Source organism: Sorex fumeus, unplaced genomic scaffold, assembly GCF_029834395.1.
Source record: "Sorex fumeus unplaced genomic scaffold, SorFum_2.1 ptg000020l, whole genome shotgun sequence".
NCBI lineage: Eukaryota > Metazoa > Chordata > Mammalia > Eulipotyphla > Soricidae > Sorex > Sorex fumeus.
The window spans coordinates 10030418-10050225 of NW_026606077.1; the positions used below are offsets into that span (position 1 = coordinate 10030418).

At 47.8% G+C, this 19808-nt stretch overlaps 2 protein-coding genes across 2 annotated transcripts in view; one reads left to right on the forward strand and one right to left on the reverse strand.

The window, feature by feature from the left end:
• Positions 1-1118: 1118 nt before the first annotated feature.
• Positions 1119-5496, reverse strand: DUSP13A (dual specificity phosphatase 13A). The gene is made up of 3 exons (XM_056113545.1): positions 5348-5496; positions 4422-4639; positions 1119-1318 (listed from the first exon to the last, which is right to left on the reverse strand). Exons 1-3 carry the CDS (start codon positions 5494-5496, stop codon positions 1119-1121), a joined length of 567 nt encoding a protein of 188 aa, XP_055969520.1.
• A 2520-nt stretch (positions 5497-8016) lies between these two features.
• SAMD8 (sterile alpha motif domain containing 8) overlaps positions 8017-19808 on the forward strand; it is a 58596-nt gene continuing 46804 nt past the window's right edge. The window contains exon 1 of the mRNA XM_056113304.1: positions 8017-8200. Coding sequence (XP_055969279.1) covers positions 8048-8200 — 153 coding nt within the window. The 5' untranslated portion in view covers positions 8017-8047. The remainder of the gene's footprint in view (positions 8201-19808) is intronic.

Consider the following 19808-nt stretch of genomic DNA (forward strand, 5'->3'; position numbering starts at 1 on the left):
TGCCGCTCTGCCCAATGTGCCCAGTCGCCGTCCCCACACCGAGTTCGGGGGTGGTGGGGTCAGCCCAAGTCAGGGCTGAGGTGAGAGGAAGGAAGCAGGGTCTGGGGTGCTGCCCCTAAGCTGATGGCCCAAAAGGACATGTGCATCTGAGGAGTGGACACTAGGCCAAATGGGCCGGGTGGAGCGTGGGTGAGCCTCAAGGAAAAGGCCCCTCATAACTGATCCTGGGCTGAGCCCCACAAGAAGTGTGGGGAGCTAAGCTTCTGCCTCCTCCCAGAAGAGATAGATGAAAATCCAGGTGTTGCCCAAGAAACCGAAGGGCCAGGAGCCTGAGGCACCTGTGAAGTGTCACTGCTGTGAGTCCAGCTCCTGCCAGGCAGCTGGGAACAGGGAGACTCCCTCAGGAGCAAAGTGGCTTGGCCAGAGAGAGTGCTGTGCCCCTGACTCCCAGCCCGCAGGCATCTTTATGACCATCTGTGGCCACGGAGGAGAAGGAGGGCAGAGGGTGACGGAAGCAGGAAGGAGCCTGGCGAGACCTTACAGGAGTCTCAGGGCCAGAGAGGGCTGGAGCTTAGGTAGAGTCTTCTGGACACCTCTGGGCTCGAAAGTGGGGCCAGCAGGGGTGAGGGGAGGTGCAGGGTGCTGGTGTGAAAGGCAGCCTTTCTGTGCAGCTGGGCAGCGGGAGGGGGCCCTGGCTGGTGGCAGGAGTTCCTGTTTCTGCTCCCTGCCAGTGGTGGTGGCACAAGTTGGCTAAGGCTGGATCCAGGCTGCGGTGCCAGGGACCTCACAGGGGCCTGACCCTAGGGGACGGACGCAGAGGAAAGCCCTCGGGTACTGGCCGTGCTGAGGCTCAGGAGCCTTCCCGGCCTTCCCAGAGGAGTCTGGGCGAGGGGGCAGGAGGAGACCTACCAGGGAATGAATTCGACCAGGGCCCGCGGCACCCTCGGGTCAGGGAGGGGAGCCTGGCGGCCTGGGCAGTGAGCCAGGCCTCCTTCCTCACCCACTTCTGGCCACATGCAGCCCTGAGGAGCAGCCTCCGAACAGGGCCCACCCCATGTCCCACACACCCGGTGCCCCTTGGCTGACCCCTCATTTCCACCCACCCCTCACCTGGGCACTCAGTTCCGGCCTGCGCCGCGCAGCTGCTGGTCCAGCGCACAGAGCTGACGGAGGAAGCCGCGGTTGGGGAAGATCCATCTGCGCTGCCTCACAGCGACCACGGCCTGGCGCAAGGACAGGTGCTGACGCAGCATGAGGAAGGCCAGGACCAGCGTGGCAGAGCGGCTCACGCCCACCACACAGTGCACCAGGACCTTGGCTGCGGGGACAGGTGCGGTCAGTGACCCATTCTCTCCTTTTGAGCCACCCCGAGGCTGCCAGGAGAACCAAGTTCCTTTTCCTGCTCTGACTTGGAAAAAATCCAGCCAGGTAGGTCTAACCTTGGTGGGCATCTGTGTCCAGATCCATCAGATGGACCTGTCAACACCCAGGGGCCGTGGCCCGTCTATGCTCTTGCTATGCCAGCCCTTGAGATGGGGTCCGAAGTCCTTAGCACGGCTTCCCCTGCTAAGGCAAAACAGTCCTGCTGACCCTGTGGCCTCATCTCCGTCCATCCCACTCAGCCCTCAGCTCTTCAGCCCTGGAAAACTTCCCGTTCCTTGTGATTTCTGGTCGCTAACCTTAGCACATGAAGTCCAGCTACCTGTAAAACTCGTCTCCTGCTCACAGGCTGACCAATCCAGGCTACCACTCCTCTGCCTGTCTCCAGCTGAGACATGATCTCCCCACACAGGATCTTCTGCCACGCACAGTCTCACTTAATCACCAAGAGGCTCATTCCTCCTGAATGTGACCCAAGAGTGAATACCATTGCCATGGGAAGCCACACCCCTCTGACTCCCGCCCTGTGCCCCAGTGGCTCACTTCACCTGTGCACACTCAGAAGACTCACAATATTTCACAAATCCACTGTCTTTCCGCCACACATAACAAGGGGGAGTTTCATGAGGGCAGGGACCCTGCCTTGTCTAAGTGGAGAGTTGCGGTACCCAGACCTTGAGAAGTTTGCCCGGAGAAGATGCTAAATAGCTACTGGGAGGGGCTGGAGCAATAGCACAGTGGGTAGGGTGTTTGCCTTGCATGTGGCCAACCCGGGTTCGATTCCCAGCATCCCTTATGGTCCCTGAGCACCGCCAGGGGTAATTCCTGAGTGCAGAGCCAGAAGTAACCCCTGAGCATCACCGGGTGTGACCCAAAAAAAGCAAAAAAAAAAAAATAGCTACTGGGAGAACAAATAAATGTCTGACATGCACTGACTGTTTTTAAGTGTGTATGGGGGGGGGGGGGGACTTCCCTATGGCACTAAGAGAGTCTGTGTTTTGGCTGAGCACCTGAAGTCTAGAGAGGGACATCAGCTTGCCCTGGTCAGGAATGGGCAGGGCTGACACTCAGTGTGAACACAAAACAGCTCCAGCTCTCCCAGGCTCCTTGTTGTATCCTGGGAATTAGAAGATTTTTTTCCTGTTTGAAAGCACTTTGGGAAATAAATCAGATGTCCATGTCTAGGTATCACATGGTGATTTTCCAGGGCTGAGTGATGCAGAAGGGGTGTGTGTGTGTGTGTGTGTGTGTGTGTGTGTGATTTCACTCTTTCAAAGACTTGCTTGGCTTCTGCCCCCAGGGTGGCCCCAAAGGCTCTCTCCCCCCCTTCTGTTCGGGGTGTGCCCCGGGCCACTCCCCCCAGGAAGGGCATCCCGGGCTCTGGGGCAGACGGCAGAGGAAGCGAGGGCCAAGCCGGTTGATTGATCAGTTGCCATTTATTCCATTCTCGCCAAGCGCCTGCCCCAATCTCTCTGAGCCTCCCATTCTAGTCTCACACTGCCTCTCATTCCTGTCTCCCTCTGTCTCTCCCGCTCATCCCTCTGCTCCATCTCACAGCCTGGGCTCTCTCTCTCTCCCTCTCCACATGCTTGGGTCTGTATTCTTCTACATTCTTCTCTCTCTGTTCCCCTTGCTAGCCTCTCCAAGGTCCATCTTGCTGCCCTGCTTTCTCCTCTCTCCAGCTCTCTTGTCTCCAACTCCCTTATCTCTCCAGCCTGACACTGCCCCCAGTCAGGTAGCCAAATCAACATAGGAAAGCCCTTCCTGACTGCCCAAGGGCAAAATACCCCTTAAGGTGTTTTTCTCTTTTCCTCAGTCCAATAACTATCAAGTATCAATACTAGCTATTTTTATATGGACACAGTAAGAGATAACATTGAGGCTTGTAAGGCAGCTCTCCCGGGAACATCTTGCCACAGACTCAAACTACAGCACTCAGGCCAGATTAATCATTCCTAACCCTAGCAGGGTCCAAATCTAGTTATTACTTTTTGGATCATTACAGCATTTGTCCATGCTCATGCTCTTAACTTATAGTTAAGCATTATGGCGCTTTGGCCGGGCCCATCTTGATGCCAGGGTAGCAAATACCTTACCACTTGCCCTGGTTCCATCCAGTCCCTCCTCCGGACCGTGCTTTTGGGGGCACTAGGAAGTAAAGGCAGCTGAGGCTTAGGTGAGAAAAAAGATGCCCAGGAGAAAAATATCACTGAGAGTCACATAACAAAAGCATATACTGTCTTCTTGTGTCCATACAAAAAGGACATTGCTCTGAATAAACTATGCAAAGGACTTAGGGAGAAGAGAAAAACAATATTTACAAGTCAATAGAGCACAAAGAAAGTTACAAATAAACACAGAAGAATGGGAGCACTGTGATGGGAGCAACCCAATAAACCTAAACTACCTGAGGCTGTGCAGGAAGGACAAAACAGTCTTATCCTACACCCTGTGGGTTGACCTACAATCTAAGATCTCAGTTTCCCCATCTGGGAAGCAATGCACTTGTGTAAATTGCCGGAGCACCAAGCCAAGGAATTTTTAAAACCTGATAGTCTTTGAAAGACTGGGGATGGGAGGGTCCGCAGAGGTGGGTGCTTGCCTTGTACGTTGTTGCCAACCTGGGTTCAATCCCAGCATCCCATACAGTCCCCCAGCACCATCAGGACTAAGTGTAGAGCCAGGAATAAGTCCAGAGAAATGCTAGGTGTGACCAAAACATAGACACAAAAACAAACAAAAACCCCTCGGGATAGGGGACAGGAGCTAGCGCCAAGGGCTGAGTTATGGTTGGCATGCAGGGGCCTGGCTTCGAGTCTCAGTATGGCATGATTCCTCCCTGAGCATCCCAGGGAGTGACCCCTGAGCACAGAACTGGAAGCAGGCTCTGAGCACTGCCTGGTGTGTCCCAAATACACACACATACACACACACACAGCAACTACACAAACCAGGGGTGGGGGGGGGCATTGATTTCTGAGGGAAATGAGCCGTGTTCCCCAGATGCAGAGTAGAGTGGGGATATGAGACCAGAGTCCTACCCCCAGGCGTGCAGAGGGCCCCGTGGATGAAGTCAGCTGCCGAGGAGAAGTACACACTGATGTCGAAATCGGGGAGGTCGTGGGCTGGCACGCCCAGGTAGTTCACACTGCTGCCGTAGAAGTCAGGGCTTCCCTGGCAGTAGAGGCCCCCGTGGGCAGCATTCAGCACATGGGTGATACCCAGCTTCCACAGCTCAAAGCGATTATTGGCCGTAACCCTGAAGGGGGAGGAAGGGCATTGGTATTGGCTGAGCTGAGGAGTCCCAGAAGGGGGCTTTCCCAGGACACTGGCTTCAGAGGGTCTAAAGGCGGAAGCCAGAATCCAGAGCTCACAGCCCGCCCACTGAACTTTCTTGTGCGGAGGTGAGGGCAGACCGAGTTATCTTTGGAGCCTATTTGCATCCTGCAGTGATGTGCCTCAGCCTTAGCTGGAAGGAAGGATTGCTTCATCCCAGGGACCCGCTGCCCCTCCCTTCCTGCCCCAGGTTCTCCCACGCGCATCCGGCCTCTCCTGCCCAGGACTGCAGACCTGCCTCTGATCTTCCCTGATTCACCTTAGCTCAGCCTTCCTCATCCATTCTGGTTGTAGAGGGCGAAGCTGGCAGGCAGAAAGGGAGCTGTCTTGCCCATCTCCAGCCCCAAACCTCCGCTGCGCTCCAGGTCTGGCCTGGGTGTGGTGGAACCCTGGAAGGGAGCCTCTGGGGGTTTTCCTTTCTGGCAGGCAAGCGTCATGCTCCCCCTGGCGGTCCCAATCTGGCACTGCACTATCCCTACCAGACAGGTCCAGAGAAAGTCCCTGCCGGTTCAGAAAACTCCAGTGGAACTATTTCCCCTGTTCTCACATCACCCGCATTTCTGGTAAACAGCCCAAGAGCCATCTCTCCTGATCCGCACCTCCACACGCTCTGGGCAAGCTTGACACTCACGCATCTCCTATGTATAGGTTGGGCCAAACTTCGTCCACTCGGCTGCAGGAGACCTTCCCTGCCCTGAGGAGCTCCTCCAGCTCGAGGATGCTGGGGCAGGGGGTGTCCTCCGCGGCTCCACTTGGCACTGGCAGTGAGGCCTCAGCCATGGGCCAGCCTGGGACACCCACCCGCCCCTCGGTCTCTGCGGTCACTCCGTTCTGCCTCTCCAGTATCGTTCTCCTTCCCGGAGATTGGCAGGGACAGGTGGGACAGGAGCAAGTGACTCAGCAAGCCACAGTGGCCTCCAGAGGGGACAGGACATTTTCCTCTCTAGGTCACCCTCTATCTCCAAGTTGTGACAACATGAATCAGACATGCCTTTGCAAGTCACTTGACTTCGCCCAGTCTCATTTGTTGGTTTGGTTTGGTTTGGTTCGGGGGCCACACCTGAGAGCTCCTGCAGGTGTTCAGGGGGCCATGGTGTACAGGGGATCAAAACCAGGCCCCCTGAATGCAAAGCATGCACTCCAGCCTGTTGAGCTGGTTCTCCAGCCTGAAGTGTGTGTGTGTGTGTGTGTGTGTGTGTGTGTGTGTGTGTAGAGGTGGTGATGGTAGATTAAACCCAGTTCTCCAGAATACAGGGCAAAGGCTCAGAACATCCATGCCCCTCCACCGCCCCCCCCCTTTTTTTTTTTTACAATTATTTCCATCCTCTCCGTCTGAGACCACTCTCTGCACACCTGAAGGTACCGGCAGAGGAACAAAGGCAAGCGGGTCCCGGGGCTGAGATCTCCAAGCCTACTCGGATCGGAGCTGAGCATCCTCCACCCAGATCCTCCGAATTCCAGTAGCCGGGGGTCACACCCACCAACTGGCCCCCTGGCGCTGTGTAATCCCATCAACAGCCAAGACTCAGAGACTATAAAACCCAGCTCCTGGAAGCGCGCGGCAGCTCGACATCTTATTATCTCATTCCTACTTTGGACAAACTGGCAGGCTACCGAATGTAACCTACCCACATGGCAGAGTCTGGCAAATTCCCCGTGGCGTACCCAATATGCCAAATACCAGTAACAATGATGGGTCTCATTCTCCTAAAGAGCCTTGAATATGGCACTTTCTTAAAAATCTCAGGGCTAGGACGAAGGAGACATTACTGGGGCCTGCTCGAGGCAATCGACGAATAACAGGATGGTCGTGATTCGCGGTCGTTTCCATCCTCACATCCTCAAAGAATTGTGAGGATGAAATGAAACAAAGGGTGTTCAGCATATAACACAAAGTAGTTGCTTAAGAACCAGTTGCTGGTAATTGAGTTTAGACCTTGAATAAGGCTGATTCCGAGGACTGAGTTAAAGTAGAGATCCATGGTAGAAGTAGAGGGGGGCCAGCACTGCAGGTCTGGGTGGGCCACAAATTGGGTGGGACTAGAGATTGGAGTCTCCGGATTGTGGGTTTTGGGGGAAATGTTCTGAGTTATGAGAAATGTAAAGGGAGGCTTGGAGGACCTGACCTACCTAATCTAATGGGGTGAAGCAATTCTATAACGAAGAGGGTTGATTTCTCAAAAGAGAATGGTGAAATGGCTCATGTAGCATCAAAAAGGGGTAGAAGGGAAGCACATGCTGTCCCAACTCTTCGGGAAATGGAACAGACCTGTCACCGGAAACATTTTTGGGGTAGGAGGGAGATTTCTCTGCCTATAAGAATTTTATTTCCTAGAACAACAGCGACAAAAAAATGGATACCTGATTCTGTCATTCTAGAGCTTTTTATGAGCGTTAGTGAGACTCAACCTACTCTTGCGGTACTTCAGAAATGCAGGGGTTCGAGAGATAGAACAGGGATAAGAAACTTGCCTTGCACACAGTGGGCTCGGGTTCAGTCCTGGGAGCCCCAAATGGTCCCTGACCCCTGCCAGAAGTGAGCCCTGAGCATGGCCTGGTGTGCATCTCCCACTACCTCCAAAGCAAGGAGTATCCTGATGAAATTGTGAGAAGACTTCCAGCTGGACCTTGACGCCAGCTTGCCCAGAAAAGCCACATCAGGTCAATCCATGGAAGTAACCAGGCCGTGGGTCGACCTCAGAACCTCTGGACCTCGCCCCACCCAAATGACTGCAATCTACCCCGCACTGAATGGAAGCAAGACCGGGTATTGGGTTATACCAATGCGAGGCTGTCCAAGGGGACATCCCTCAGGGGGAAGGCAAATAGTGCAGTGAGAACATCCTAGGTGCTGACTTTGGCACATGTTTTGGCACTTCTGTGTTGTAAATACCCAGTAGAGTTCGCGCAAAGATTCTGTTAGATGTTTCTATGAAATTTGGCATAAGAGGCCAGAGAGAGGCGCGGGCGCGCGCGCACACACACACACACACACACACACACACACACACACACACAGCAATCTGCGTGGGGGTGGATGTCGAAGAGAGCGGCCCCTCCAAAGGCAGTGGGGCTGCGAGCGTCCGGCCCTCGTGCACCGACCCGCCGGGCGCGCTCCACGCTCCTCGCGCCTTCCCGCTAATCCCGCGGCGGGCTCCCGGCCGCGCGCATGCGCATGCGCTCCCCGCCGCCCTAGCCGAGGCCCCGACTCGGTTCCCGCCTCGCGCCCGCCCGGAGCCGCGCGTGTCTTCCGGCCCGGGCCCCGCCCCTCCAAGTACTTCCGGTTCGCCGCGCGGCCGCTGCGGGCGCGGCGGAGAGCGGGGCCGGCGCGATGCCTGCGCGCAGCCGCCACCGTCCGCGCCTGCAGTCGCCGTCCCCGGCCCGGGTTCCGCCCCCGCCGCTCGGGGCGCCGGGCTCGGGCGAGGCCCCGCGGGCGTCGGGCTCGGACGGCGGCTCGGACGGCAGCTCGGACGCGGGCGCCGAGGTGAGGGGGCCCGGGCTGCGGGCGGCCGGGCGGTTGGTGGAACCCGGGCAGGGGGCGCCGGGGGCGGCGGGCCGGGGCGGGGGCCGCCGCGGCGAGCACTGGTTTGCGCGCAGGGCGGCGTCGTGGAGGGGAGTGAGGCTCGGGAGAGCGTCCGGGGTCGCGCCCGGCGGCCAGCGCCTTGGGGGCTGGGGGCTGGGGGCTTGTCTTTTTTTTTTTTTTTTCTTGGCCTTGCGCTTCTTTTTTCGATGCATGTTCCTTTCCGACCCCGGGCGAGCCAGGCCCTGCCGGGACGGACGCCAGGAAAAAAAATCGAATTTAGGAATCAAACTCAAAGCAAGCATCCGGACACTTAGATGTTGCCGGCACTTAATGGTCACTGGCCAGTGCCCGTGTCCGGTAAGAGAGGTACGGGAAACCACCGGGGAAATCGCGGCACCTCGGGTCCGTCCAGCCTCCATCCAGGAGCCTTTTTATTATTATATGAACTTCATTTGGGGGGTCGCCCCCGTGTGGCAGTGCCCGGGGGCTCCTCCCACTCGGTGCTGGGGAGCGGGTGACCTCCAGGCAGGCGGCTCGGAGCTGGCCTGCCCCCCCGGTCCATGTGGTCCCAGGGGTCTAACCCGGTGCTCCGGCGTGGGACGCGCGCGCTTAGTCCACTGTGCCGTCCCTCTGGGCCTTTTTCAAGTGGAGGAATACTTTAGACACTTTTGTGGGGACAACTACAATATGATTTTGCATATAGTGTACTGATAATTTCAGCAAAACAGTCCATGGGGGATGCTTTGCTGGGAGGTGGCAGGTAACAGATTCATCCAAGCGATCTCTAGCTGAAGAATGGTAATAATGTTACCATTACTTATTTCTCTTTGTCCTCACTGAAATTCTCCAGCGATCTTGCTTTCATACATAGCTTTCAGTAAGTAACAATCTTGTAAAGATTTGCTAAATTAGGTAAGTAGTTGGCCAAATTGAAAGAATAAGAACTATTAAGGTTACATCTTAATATTACTGCAAAATTAAAAAAAAATTTAGATGTACTTGTATGGTCTCTGTATTAGCTTGCTCAACAAGTTACTTTATTTTTGGTGCACTTTGACAGGTCTTGGCCACCTAGTTGTAAAGAAAAGCAGTTTTCTGGACGAGTAATTTTCTTTAAGAAAATCTGTATTTAGTAAAATCATTGGTTCCGTAGCCAAACATGGAGACATAGTTAGAGAAATCAGTTTTGATTTCAGTAGCACTATCTGTCAGACTCTTACTAACATTGTGCAATTACTTGTAAGCGTTTTTATTTTGTGAATCATTAGATCCTCAGTGGTTTTTCAAAATTTTGCTATGGCTGAATTAGAGGCATTTTCATGACTTTTCTGAAATTGAAATTGGAGCATTGTTTTTGAGAAACTGCTGAATTGCAGATATTTTAGTGAGTATTATTATGCTGTCTCATAAGAATGACATATTAACTATTTTTCAAGATTCTTACCTTCAGGCCTGGCATGTTACATGGGGTTAGTAATAGGGTGTACCTGGCATAGCCACTGGCCATTAACTTGTGAATGGAAATTTTTTGTTGTTGGGGCCACACCTAGTGATGCTCGGGAATCACTACTGGCTCTGCATTCAGGAGTCACTCATGTGGCGTTTGGGGATCCTATGGAGTAATGGAAATTGAATCTCGGTTGGTCATGTGCAAGGCAAGCACCTTAACTGCTGTGCTTTCTGGCCCTGTGAATGAAAAATTTTTTATGTATTCTTTATATGAAGGTATAAGTGAAGATTGAAGTTGTTTTTGTTTCTGTTTTTGGGCTGTGCTTCGGGATTACTCCTGGCGGGACCTGGGGACCATTTGAGGTGCTCGGGATTGAACCTGGATTGGCCATGGGCAAGGCAAGTGCCCTACCCGCTGTGCTATCTCTCCAGCCCCAGAAGTCACTTTTTAAATATAAATATATGTAGCCTTAAGAGATGACTATAATTACATAAAGTCTTTTGAAAAGATTTCAGTATTAATAGAAAAATATAGTATGAGCTAAGTTACAGAGACTTTGTTTTGAATTTGTTTGGCTTTTTATAGTTTGGATGATACCTAATTTTTTTTTCACTTTTTTCCTCAAGTGTTTATAACCATTTGTAATAATGAATTTCAAGGACTCAAAAGCCCCAGGGTGAGATACAGCAATCTTCAATACAACAATCTTCACATACTTTATTCTAAACCTTTTTTGAATATTATTAAAGCAAGCTACCGAGAGTATCTCTCCCGCACAGCAGAGCCTGGCAAGCTCCCCGTGACATATTCGATATGCCAGACACAGTAACAACAAAGTCTCCAATGGAGATGGTACTGGGCCCGCTCGAGCAAATCGATGATCAACGGGAGGGCCTTTACCTTACCTTATACCTTATTAATAACAAGCAATACAAAATAAATTACTGAGGGCCTGTTAATAGGTTAGGCTTGTGTGGCAGTTGGCAAAACTCAAAATAATGGTGGTAGAGAAGGTGTATTGGTTTTGGGATTGGTGTTGGAATATTGATATAATAAATTGTTGTGGATAATCTTATACAAATTTTTAAAATGTAATAATAAATTACAAAATGCTTTATCTCTGTTTTAAATTTTTATTGTCTGACTTTTTTTAAATTCCAAACATTTCTATTTTTTTTTTAATTAAGGTACTCTGATTTACAAAATTATTCATGCTTGAGTTTTAGGCATACTATGTTCCAGCGATAGTTTTTAAAATTTTTTATTTGCATGTGATTTGAGAAACTTTTTTCTCTTTTCTCTGAGGGTGTGATGTAAAGGGGTAAGAGTTGGGCAAGAACAGAAAGAATCACTTGACTAAAGATAACATCATGACAGTGAGTCTTTAGGTCTTGAGAAATAAAGTTCACTAAAAATAGGAGCACACAGGTCAGTCACTCTTGGAGAAAAATTCATTTAGTGCTTCCATGCTGCCTCTATCAATCTGCCTTCTCTCTGTCATCTGTCTTCAGCATATAAATATGGATTTGTGATAGATCCTCCCTCATACACTTCTTCTATTATATCACTAGATTTTTAAAACGGGCAGAGCTCCGGGGTACTTCTCACTCCGGGTGGTGCCTGCGGGACCGTGTATTGCTGGGGATCAAACCCAGGCCTTCTGCATGTAAAATACAACATCTTCACTGGGTCTTAAGCCTGAGTTTATAGCTGAATCTAGATTTTTATCTTCTGTCTTTTAATGCTTTGTTGATTCTCGAGTAAGTCTGTTTGATTCTTACTTAGGATGGCAGGAATCAGGGAAACTTACGGAGTAATTTCACCAACAGTTTTCACCATAAAATAGTGTTTGTAATATGTACCTCAGAGAAGTGTTATGGAAGCAGTGACAATATAGTGTCTTACTTTTTTTTTTCTTTTTGAGGAGTGGTGCACATCCGGCGGTGCTCGGGGCTTACTCCTGGCTTTGTACATAGGGGTCACTCCTGAAGGGTTCTGGGGACTGTATGGGAGGGTGGGGATTGAAACCTGGTTCAAGGCAAGCACCTTAATACCTGTACTGTCGTCCCGGACTCTGTCTTAAATTTTTTTTTATCTGTTTTGGGGTGATGCTCAGAGTTTACTTCTGGATCTGCACTCTGGAATCACTCCTGGTGGTACTAGGGGCAGGGTGGAGCGGAGGGGCGGGTGGCTTCCATATGGGGATTGAACCTGGTAAGATCCTGCAAGGCAAACATCTTTTTTTTTTTCTTTTTAAAAAATAATTTTATTGAATAACTGAATTACAAAGTTACAAAATTATTCATGGTTGAGTTCTAGGGGTAAAACCTTAAAGCACAAATCCACTAATATCCACTTCCCTAAAGCCCAGTTCTTGATAAAAAAAAAAAAAAGTGAAGGATAAGTATCCAAGTCTTTGAAATTCATGATAAGAAGAAAGCTTACTAACTCTACCAATCTCCTATTTCTCTGTCTTCAAGAAAACGTATACCTGAAAATGAATGAGGTAGCATGTGACCTTGGGGTAACTGATAATGACCAAAAAGCATTGTGATCTGGTGAACAGAGCAGACAGATAAGGCAAACATCTTACCTGCTGTTCTGTCTCTCTGGCTCCAAGTCTTATTCTGTCGGCTTAGTTGGCTTTTGAATTGTTGCAGAGAACAAGAGAGATGATTATCACTTTTCACTTATCTTAACCCTTTTTCTGTTCTCTTAAAATTCTTGGCAAGTGGGAGGGCTGGAGAGCTATTAGTGGGTAAGATGCTAGCCTTTCCTGTGGCTGAGTCCGGTTTGATACTTGACACCTCGTATGGTCCCCCAACTCTACCAGGAGTGATCCCTGAGCTCAGCTTAAATCTTTTAAGCCCTCAGATCAGCTGGGTGTGGCCCCAAACCAGAATTCTTGGCTAGGGTGATAGGTCAGGGGTCAAATACATTCTTTGTATGACCCTCTGAGCATCACTATGTGTAACCCTGGTGGTGGTCCCCAGGCTCAGAATAGAGCTGTATTTTCTAACCTTAGTGTTGAACCATTCAGCTAGGCAAGAAATTCTAGTAGGTAAGAATCATGAGCTCTGAAAACATAGGATCTTACTATGGTAAATTGTGTTGTTGGATTATTGGAAATGCCTGAAAAATTGGCTTTAGTTTGAAACCAAGTTAAATCAATGTTAATTTTATCAATATAATATGAGCATAACAGTCAAAGATTGCCAAAACAAAAGTCAAAGATTGCCAAAACCATTCATTAAATTTGAGTCCAAATCCAATATACTTTTTAGTATTATAATTGACTTTGAAATATTGAGCCAGTATCTCATTCCTGGTATTTTGATTTGAGATAGGGATTTGGCATACCTAAAAACGTCAGACTCCTAGTCCACCCAAATATAATTTTATTGATTGGAATAAGAATCAGAATTTTATATAATTGGCTTCTTTATTCTAGGTCAAGAATCCCTCATCTAAGTTAGCACTGACTCTCGATAGTTATTTAAAATGTTTTGCTGTAACTAAGGACATAATCTAGACCATGTTATCTGTTAAGATTTTGATTCACTGAACTGAATTCTGCATGTGATACAGAAGTAGGTGCAACTGCAAAAGATATGTGCTTTAGCTGTACCTGACAACTAGGATAAAGGGGTTGAGCCACACCTGGTGGTACTCAGAGGCTGTTCCTTGATCTGTGCTCAGGTGATCCCTAGCAGTGCTCAGGGTACCAGGTGTGGGGCTAGGGGTGGAATGAGGCTTGACCACATACAAGGCAAGCATTTTATCTCCCTATACTATCTTTTCTGCCCCTAAAACATATTAAAAACAAAACAGTAGAAAATCGAAGCTGGGATTTCAAAAATAGATGGTCAAATTGATTCAGCTGTAAAAACCGTTTTGTACTTATGGCAGATTAAATGGATGTTTTGGAAACAAACTCTTGTGCTTACTAAGAAAAGTTAAACTGTCTTTTGAAAGATATAATCAGAAAGGAATGGGCCAGAGAGAGCACAGTGCCGGATTGCATGCTTGTGGGAAGCCAAGTTTGATTCCTGGCATCACATGCCCCCCTCTCCCCCCCAAACACCAGGCAGAATGAGCTCCTGAGTACTGCCCAGTGTAGCCAGAAATTAAAAAAATTGTTGTGAAAATATTTTTCTTGTTTTTCGGCTGGGGAGGGGGGAAGGGGGCACATACCTGGCTTTGCTCAGGCATTATTCCTGTCTTTCCACTGAGGAATTACTGCTGGCTGTGCTTGGGGAACCATATGGGATGCCAGGGATCGAACCCTGGTCGACCACAAGCAGGGCCAAAGTCCTATTCTGTTCCATCACTCAGTACCTAGGATTAAAACTGACGAGCCAGGGAAATAGCTCCGAAGGCTTTTCCTAAGGAAGATCCAGGTTCATGCTTGGCATCGTTTAGTCCCCTGAGCACCTCCAGTGTGGCCCCCTAAAAGGCAAATACATAAAATGTTTTAGTAGAATAAAAAAAATCGCATTGTCCCAAATGCTGCAGACTGCAGGGCTAAATGCCCAGAGTAACCCTTGTTCTCTTAAACTTGTAGATTAGGCTTTTTGTGTTCATAATAATTAGCTTTGTGCTGTGGTTCATGGATCTACAAATTGTTGTAATTTGTCTTCTTTGCATATTCAGTATTATGCTTAAGTAAGATTTAAGCTTATTTTAGCATAAATGGAAGCTATAAAGGAATTCTGTGTTAAGGAGAATATATTAACTTTATATAATTAAAAGAAAATCTCCCAGTTTTGCCTTGTGTGGGGGCGGGGAGTGGGGATCTGGAGATTGAACCAAGGCACATGGATGTTAATTTTTAAAGTTTAGAGATGATTTTTAAAATAAATTTTTACTGTGCTCTAAATCAGTAATAATTTTTAAAACATCAAGTTTTATGACTTGTTCAACATTCCTTTAAGGGTATTTGAATATTTAGTTTTCTAAAAGAGGGCAGTTGCTTCAAACAGCTGTACTCTAGTGTTTTAGAATATTTCATACATACACACTTAATATCTAGTGTATTTAAAGCTTACTCCAGACATCTCTGTTAACACAGGCATGATTGGTGTGAAAATCAAGATCACCGAAACCAGGCTTGAGATCTAGTCAGGCAGCACACTTCCTGACAGGGCTGAGGTCATGTTCGAGCTGGGGGGTTGCGGGGGAGGGGAGACAGAGGCCCCACGCAACACCAACAGATTACCAAAATTGTACATTAAAGTTTGGTCTAAGTCCAACATATTTTCACAGTATAGAATGGAGGTTGGGGGCTGGAGTGATAGCACAGCGAGTAGGGCGTTTGCCTTGCATGTGGCCGATCCGGGTTCGAGTCTCAGCATCCCATATGGTTCCCTGAGCACCGCCAGGAGTGATTCCTGAGTGCAGAGCCAGGAAGAACCCCTGAGCATCCCTGGTGTGACCCCAAAAAAGTTAAAAAAAAAAAGAATGAAGGTTGAAGTCTTGGGCCAGTTTTTCATTTCCCAAATTCACAAAGTGGTGTCATATGTCTCTTGGTTCAGTGAAAAACAGTCAAGTTTTCATTCTGTTGCTACTTCCTCTGTATTTTAAAGATTGCCTAATGATACATTAGAAGCCATTTGTTCTCTGGGATGTCAGCATAATCAAGACCAGTGAGACAGTTTGTGTTTTCCCCTTCATTACTGCCTGTCACTTTAATGTTCTCATTTTCTTCTCAGATCGGAAAATACAGATGTGCTTTTCGATATTAACAATCCATTATATTAATCTTTGGTATGCTTTTTAAAAACATTGGTAAGTTCTGTTGAAATATTTTTGTTGCATTTATGATTGTAACTAAGTCTTTATATGAGAGACTCATTGTTGATATGTGAAATTCTGCACTGGTTGACTAATAACACTAAAACGGTTATTGGTTTTGTTTGTAAATTTATTGTTGAAAGGTAATTCCTGAGCAAAACCTTCATAAGGTTTAAAAATTATTTTAAGTGCTCATTTATTTAATATTAACCTGAAGATTTTAAGAGTTAAGAGTGGGTTTGATTATTAATTTATAGATTGTCAACCTAATGATTCAATTTCAAGCAGAGGTCAATACTAGCAGAAAGAGGAGTTGATTGCGATATAAGCTTATATTTATTTACTCTGCAGTTTCTATTACAAATGCATTACTTGTATTATTTCACGGAGTCTTCTGAAACCTGGGGAACAGATCTGCTATAATTCTTTTCTCTTTTTGCCGTTTTTATTGAGGTGCCATTATTTCCAGTACCGTCAGTTACACTTTTTATGCTTACATTGTTCAGACCCATCACCAGAGTACCATTTCCCTCCACCAGTGACCCAGAGACCCCTCCCACATCTGCATTTTTGACAACTTGGTTTTTTTTATTGCTTTTTGGGTCACACCCAGTGATGCACAGGGATTACTCCTGGCTCTGCACTCAGGAATTACCCAGGCGATACTCAGGGGACCATATGGGATGCTGGGAATCGAACCTGGGTTGGCCGAGTGCAAGGCAAACGCCCTACCCGCTGTGCTATCACTCCAGCCCGACAACGTGTTTCTTTACCAAGTTTATGTCTTTCATTTAAGAGAGTTTTTTGTTTGCTACAATTTATTGTAGAATGGTAGCACAATAATAAAACTAATATTCTCATTTTATAGATAAAACATTCAAGAGAGTTTAAGTAATTTTTGTAAGAGCTATAAGCAGTAATTCTGCACTGTGACCCTAGGCATTTTGACTCCTGAGCCAGTCTCTTAGTGACTATGCTTTCTGTATTTGTTTTTATAAATTCTGTTGCAGAAAAAGCTCTAGCCTTCGTTTCTTTGGCTTTAAGTTGAAGAGCTGTACTAGATTGCTCAGAGTTCTGTCATCCAGATTTAAAAACATGATATGCTTACTATTTCTGATTAGTTTCTATAATCTCTTGTTTCTTAAAGTGTAAAGGTTATTTTCCAAAAGCATTCTGTTAATGAGTCATGGAGCTGCATTTGTAATCAGGTCATCTTAGAATTCTTGGTCTTGCTAATTGCCTTTCTATTTCTTATCTGTTGTTTGGTGTGTATATAGATACATGAATTAATAATTGAAATTAATTGATTTTATTATCTATCTATGTGATATGCACCAATTAGTGAGAAATGATAGTGATTTTATTTATCTGGTGCTCAAGGGGATCATGTGATATACTGGGAACCAAGCCAGAGGAGGCCACAGGCTAGGCAAAAATTTTCTCTCCTATTCTGGGTTTTGTTTTGTTTTTGGCTTTTTAGCAGTGCTCAAGCCTTCCTCCAGGCCCTGTACTTAGGGATCACTTCTGGTGGTTCAGGGGCGCCATGTGGGGTGCTGGGGATCAAACCTAGCCCAGCCACATGCAGGGCAAGCTCCTTACCTGTTGTACTATCTCTCAGACCCTCCTGTAATTTGTAAAACCTTTTATTTTTGAATAATTACAGAATCACGGAAAATTATAATGTAGTTCAGGGAGATTTCAAATGTATCTCCCCCCAACACCCACCCACTGCTTTAATACACGCTTTTGTTTTGTTTTGGGAGCACACCCAGCGATGCTCAGGGGTCACTCCTGGCAGTGCTCAGGGGACCGTATGGGATGCTGGGGATCTAGCCTGGTTTGCCTGCATGTAAAGCAAGCTCACCACCTCCTGCACTAACTCTCCAGCCCCTGCCTTAATCCACTTTTCAAAAATTGTATTTTAGTCACATACTTCATAATACCATTAATGACAGGAGTTCTTGGGTTTTACATTCTAACACCCCCGGCCCCAGAATGTCTGGTTCCCTCCACCATGTCTCAGTGTCCTCATCTCAAGGTCCCCTCACTCCATTCTCCCTTTCATGCTTAGTTCTGTATACCCTTTGCTCAGTTTCCTTAATGGTTACACCTTTCATAATAATAATACAATATCATGATCAGGAAATTGACATTGATATAAGAATGCTTTTATAGTTGTGTGTTGTATCACGAGTAGATTTGTATAAACTTTATTGTCCCATCAAAATGTAGAATTAGATAGACACAGAAAGATTGCATTCATCTGGGGAACATAAAGCAACAAAACGGGAGACTAACACCCAGGAAGGGCTCAGATTAGTACCAGGAATTTTGCTCCATGACTTGAAGGCCAGCCACATGTGCTAGGTGAGAAGGAAGCTCAGATAGAGAAGAGAGCACCAAATAAAGGGTGTTGTGAAGACCCTCCCAGGGTGGGAGAGACATGCTAAAAGTGGTCTATAGACCAAACATGACTGCCACTCAATGCCTCTCTGGCAAAACACAGTACCCAAAAGAAGAGAGAGAGAACAGGGAGGAATGCCCTGCCACAGCGGCAGGGTGGGACCGGGGGTGGGGGGGGTGGGGGGGAGGATGGGGGGTGGGAGGGATGCTAGGACCCGTGGTGGGGGAGGATGGGCACTGGTGGAGGGATGGGTACTTGATCATTGTATAACTGAAACCCAAGCACAAAAATTTATAAGTCTATAAGTGTACTTCATGATGTTTCACTAATAAAAAAAATGATAAAAAAAATGTAGAATTACATCATCACTATACCTCCCTTGGGTTATCCATCACCTCAGGTACGCACCATCTCTAATTCTTGTCAACTACTCATCTGTTCTCCACCAATATAATTTTGTTGTTTTGAAGATGTTATAAATATGTAACCTTACATAGTATGTGAGCTTTTGACATTGTCATTTTCCCTTGACTTGATGCCTTTTTGAGATTCATTATGTGTATCCATAATTTATATTTATTGCTGAATTTTATAGTGTCTGGGTCTTGGCCGTTGATGGGATTACCTGGCGCCGGGGGGCAGTGGTGGGTGTAATGCCTACATACTGGAAGATGGGTGATCTGGGTGGAGGAGGCCCAGTCCCAATCCGAGCAGGCTTGGAGATCTACGCCCCGGGTCCCGCACACCTGGGTTCCTCTGCTGGTTCCTTCATGCGTGAGGCTCATCTGAATGTGTGGAGAGTGGTCTTAAGCATGGCTGTGGCTGGAACTGGAGGTCTTCAGCTGCTGGGGCTCTGCTCGGGGTGGGGAGGGAAACTCAACCCACCCTCCTCCAAGGGGCCCCCGTAAGGACGGCCAGGCGTGGAGGCAGGAGACTCTTTCTCTTCCAGGAGCAGGGTTTCATAGTCTCTGGGTCTTGGCCGTTGATGGAATTACATGGTGCCAGGGGCAGTTGGTGGGTGTAACGCCTACATACTGGAAGACGGGGGATCTGGGTGGAGGAGGCCCAGTCCCAATCCGAGCAGGCTTGGAGATCACGACCTGGGTCCCACACACCTGGGTTCCTCTGCTGGTTCCTTCATGTGTGAGGCTTGTCCGAACGTGTGGAGAGTGGTCTTAAGCATGGCTGTGGCTGGAACCGGAGGTCTTCAGCTGCCAAGGCTCTGCTTGGGGTGGAGAGGGAAACTCAATCCACCCTCCTCCAAGGGACCCCGGTGAGGATAGCCAGGCGCGGAGGCAGGAGACTCTGCTGAATTTAGTGTTCATGGTATGTGTGTACCAGTTTGTTTACTCACATACTGTAAAAAAATATTTTTGCTCTGGGAGGTGGGAAAACACCTAGTGATGCTCAGGGCTTGCTCCTGCCTCTGTGCTCAAGACTCACCCATCAAGGGGCTCAGGCGATCAAGTGGAATGCATTGTGGTCTCAACGATTGATCCTAGGCTGGCCACATGCTCGGCAGTGCTCTTCCCACTGTACTACCTTTCCAGCCCTGTAATATTTCAATGCAAATTTTACATATTATAGATAATAGGAATTTTTCTGTATGGTTTTAATGTGAATATTTTCTGGAGTAAATAAATGTCCAAAAGGACAATTGCTATTCATCTTTTTTCTTTTGTTGTAATACAAAGAAATAAAATTATTTTTGGTATGTTGCTCTGATGTCCTGAGAGACCTAATCTTACTGAGCTTACATATTCTAGGAGTCTTTTGGAAGAGTGGATTCCTTGGGAATTTATAGGAATATTTTTATTGCTTCATGGCCAGTAACACACTTTCAATTTCCTTACCTATTGCACGGACTAGGAGTTCCAGTACTTTATGCCTTATGACCAGGAACAAAGCAGGTGTGTGCTCCT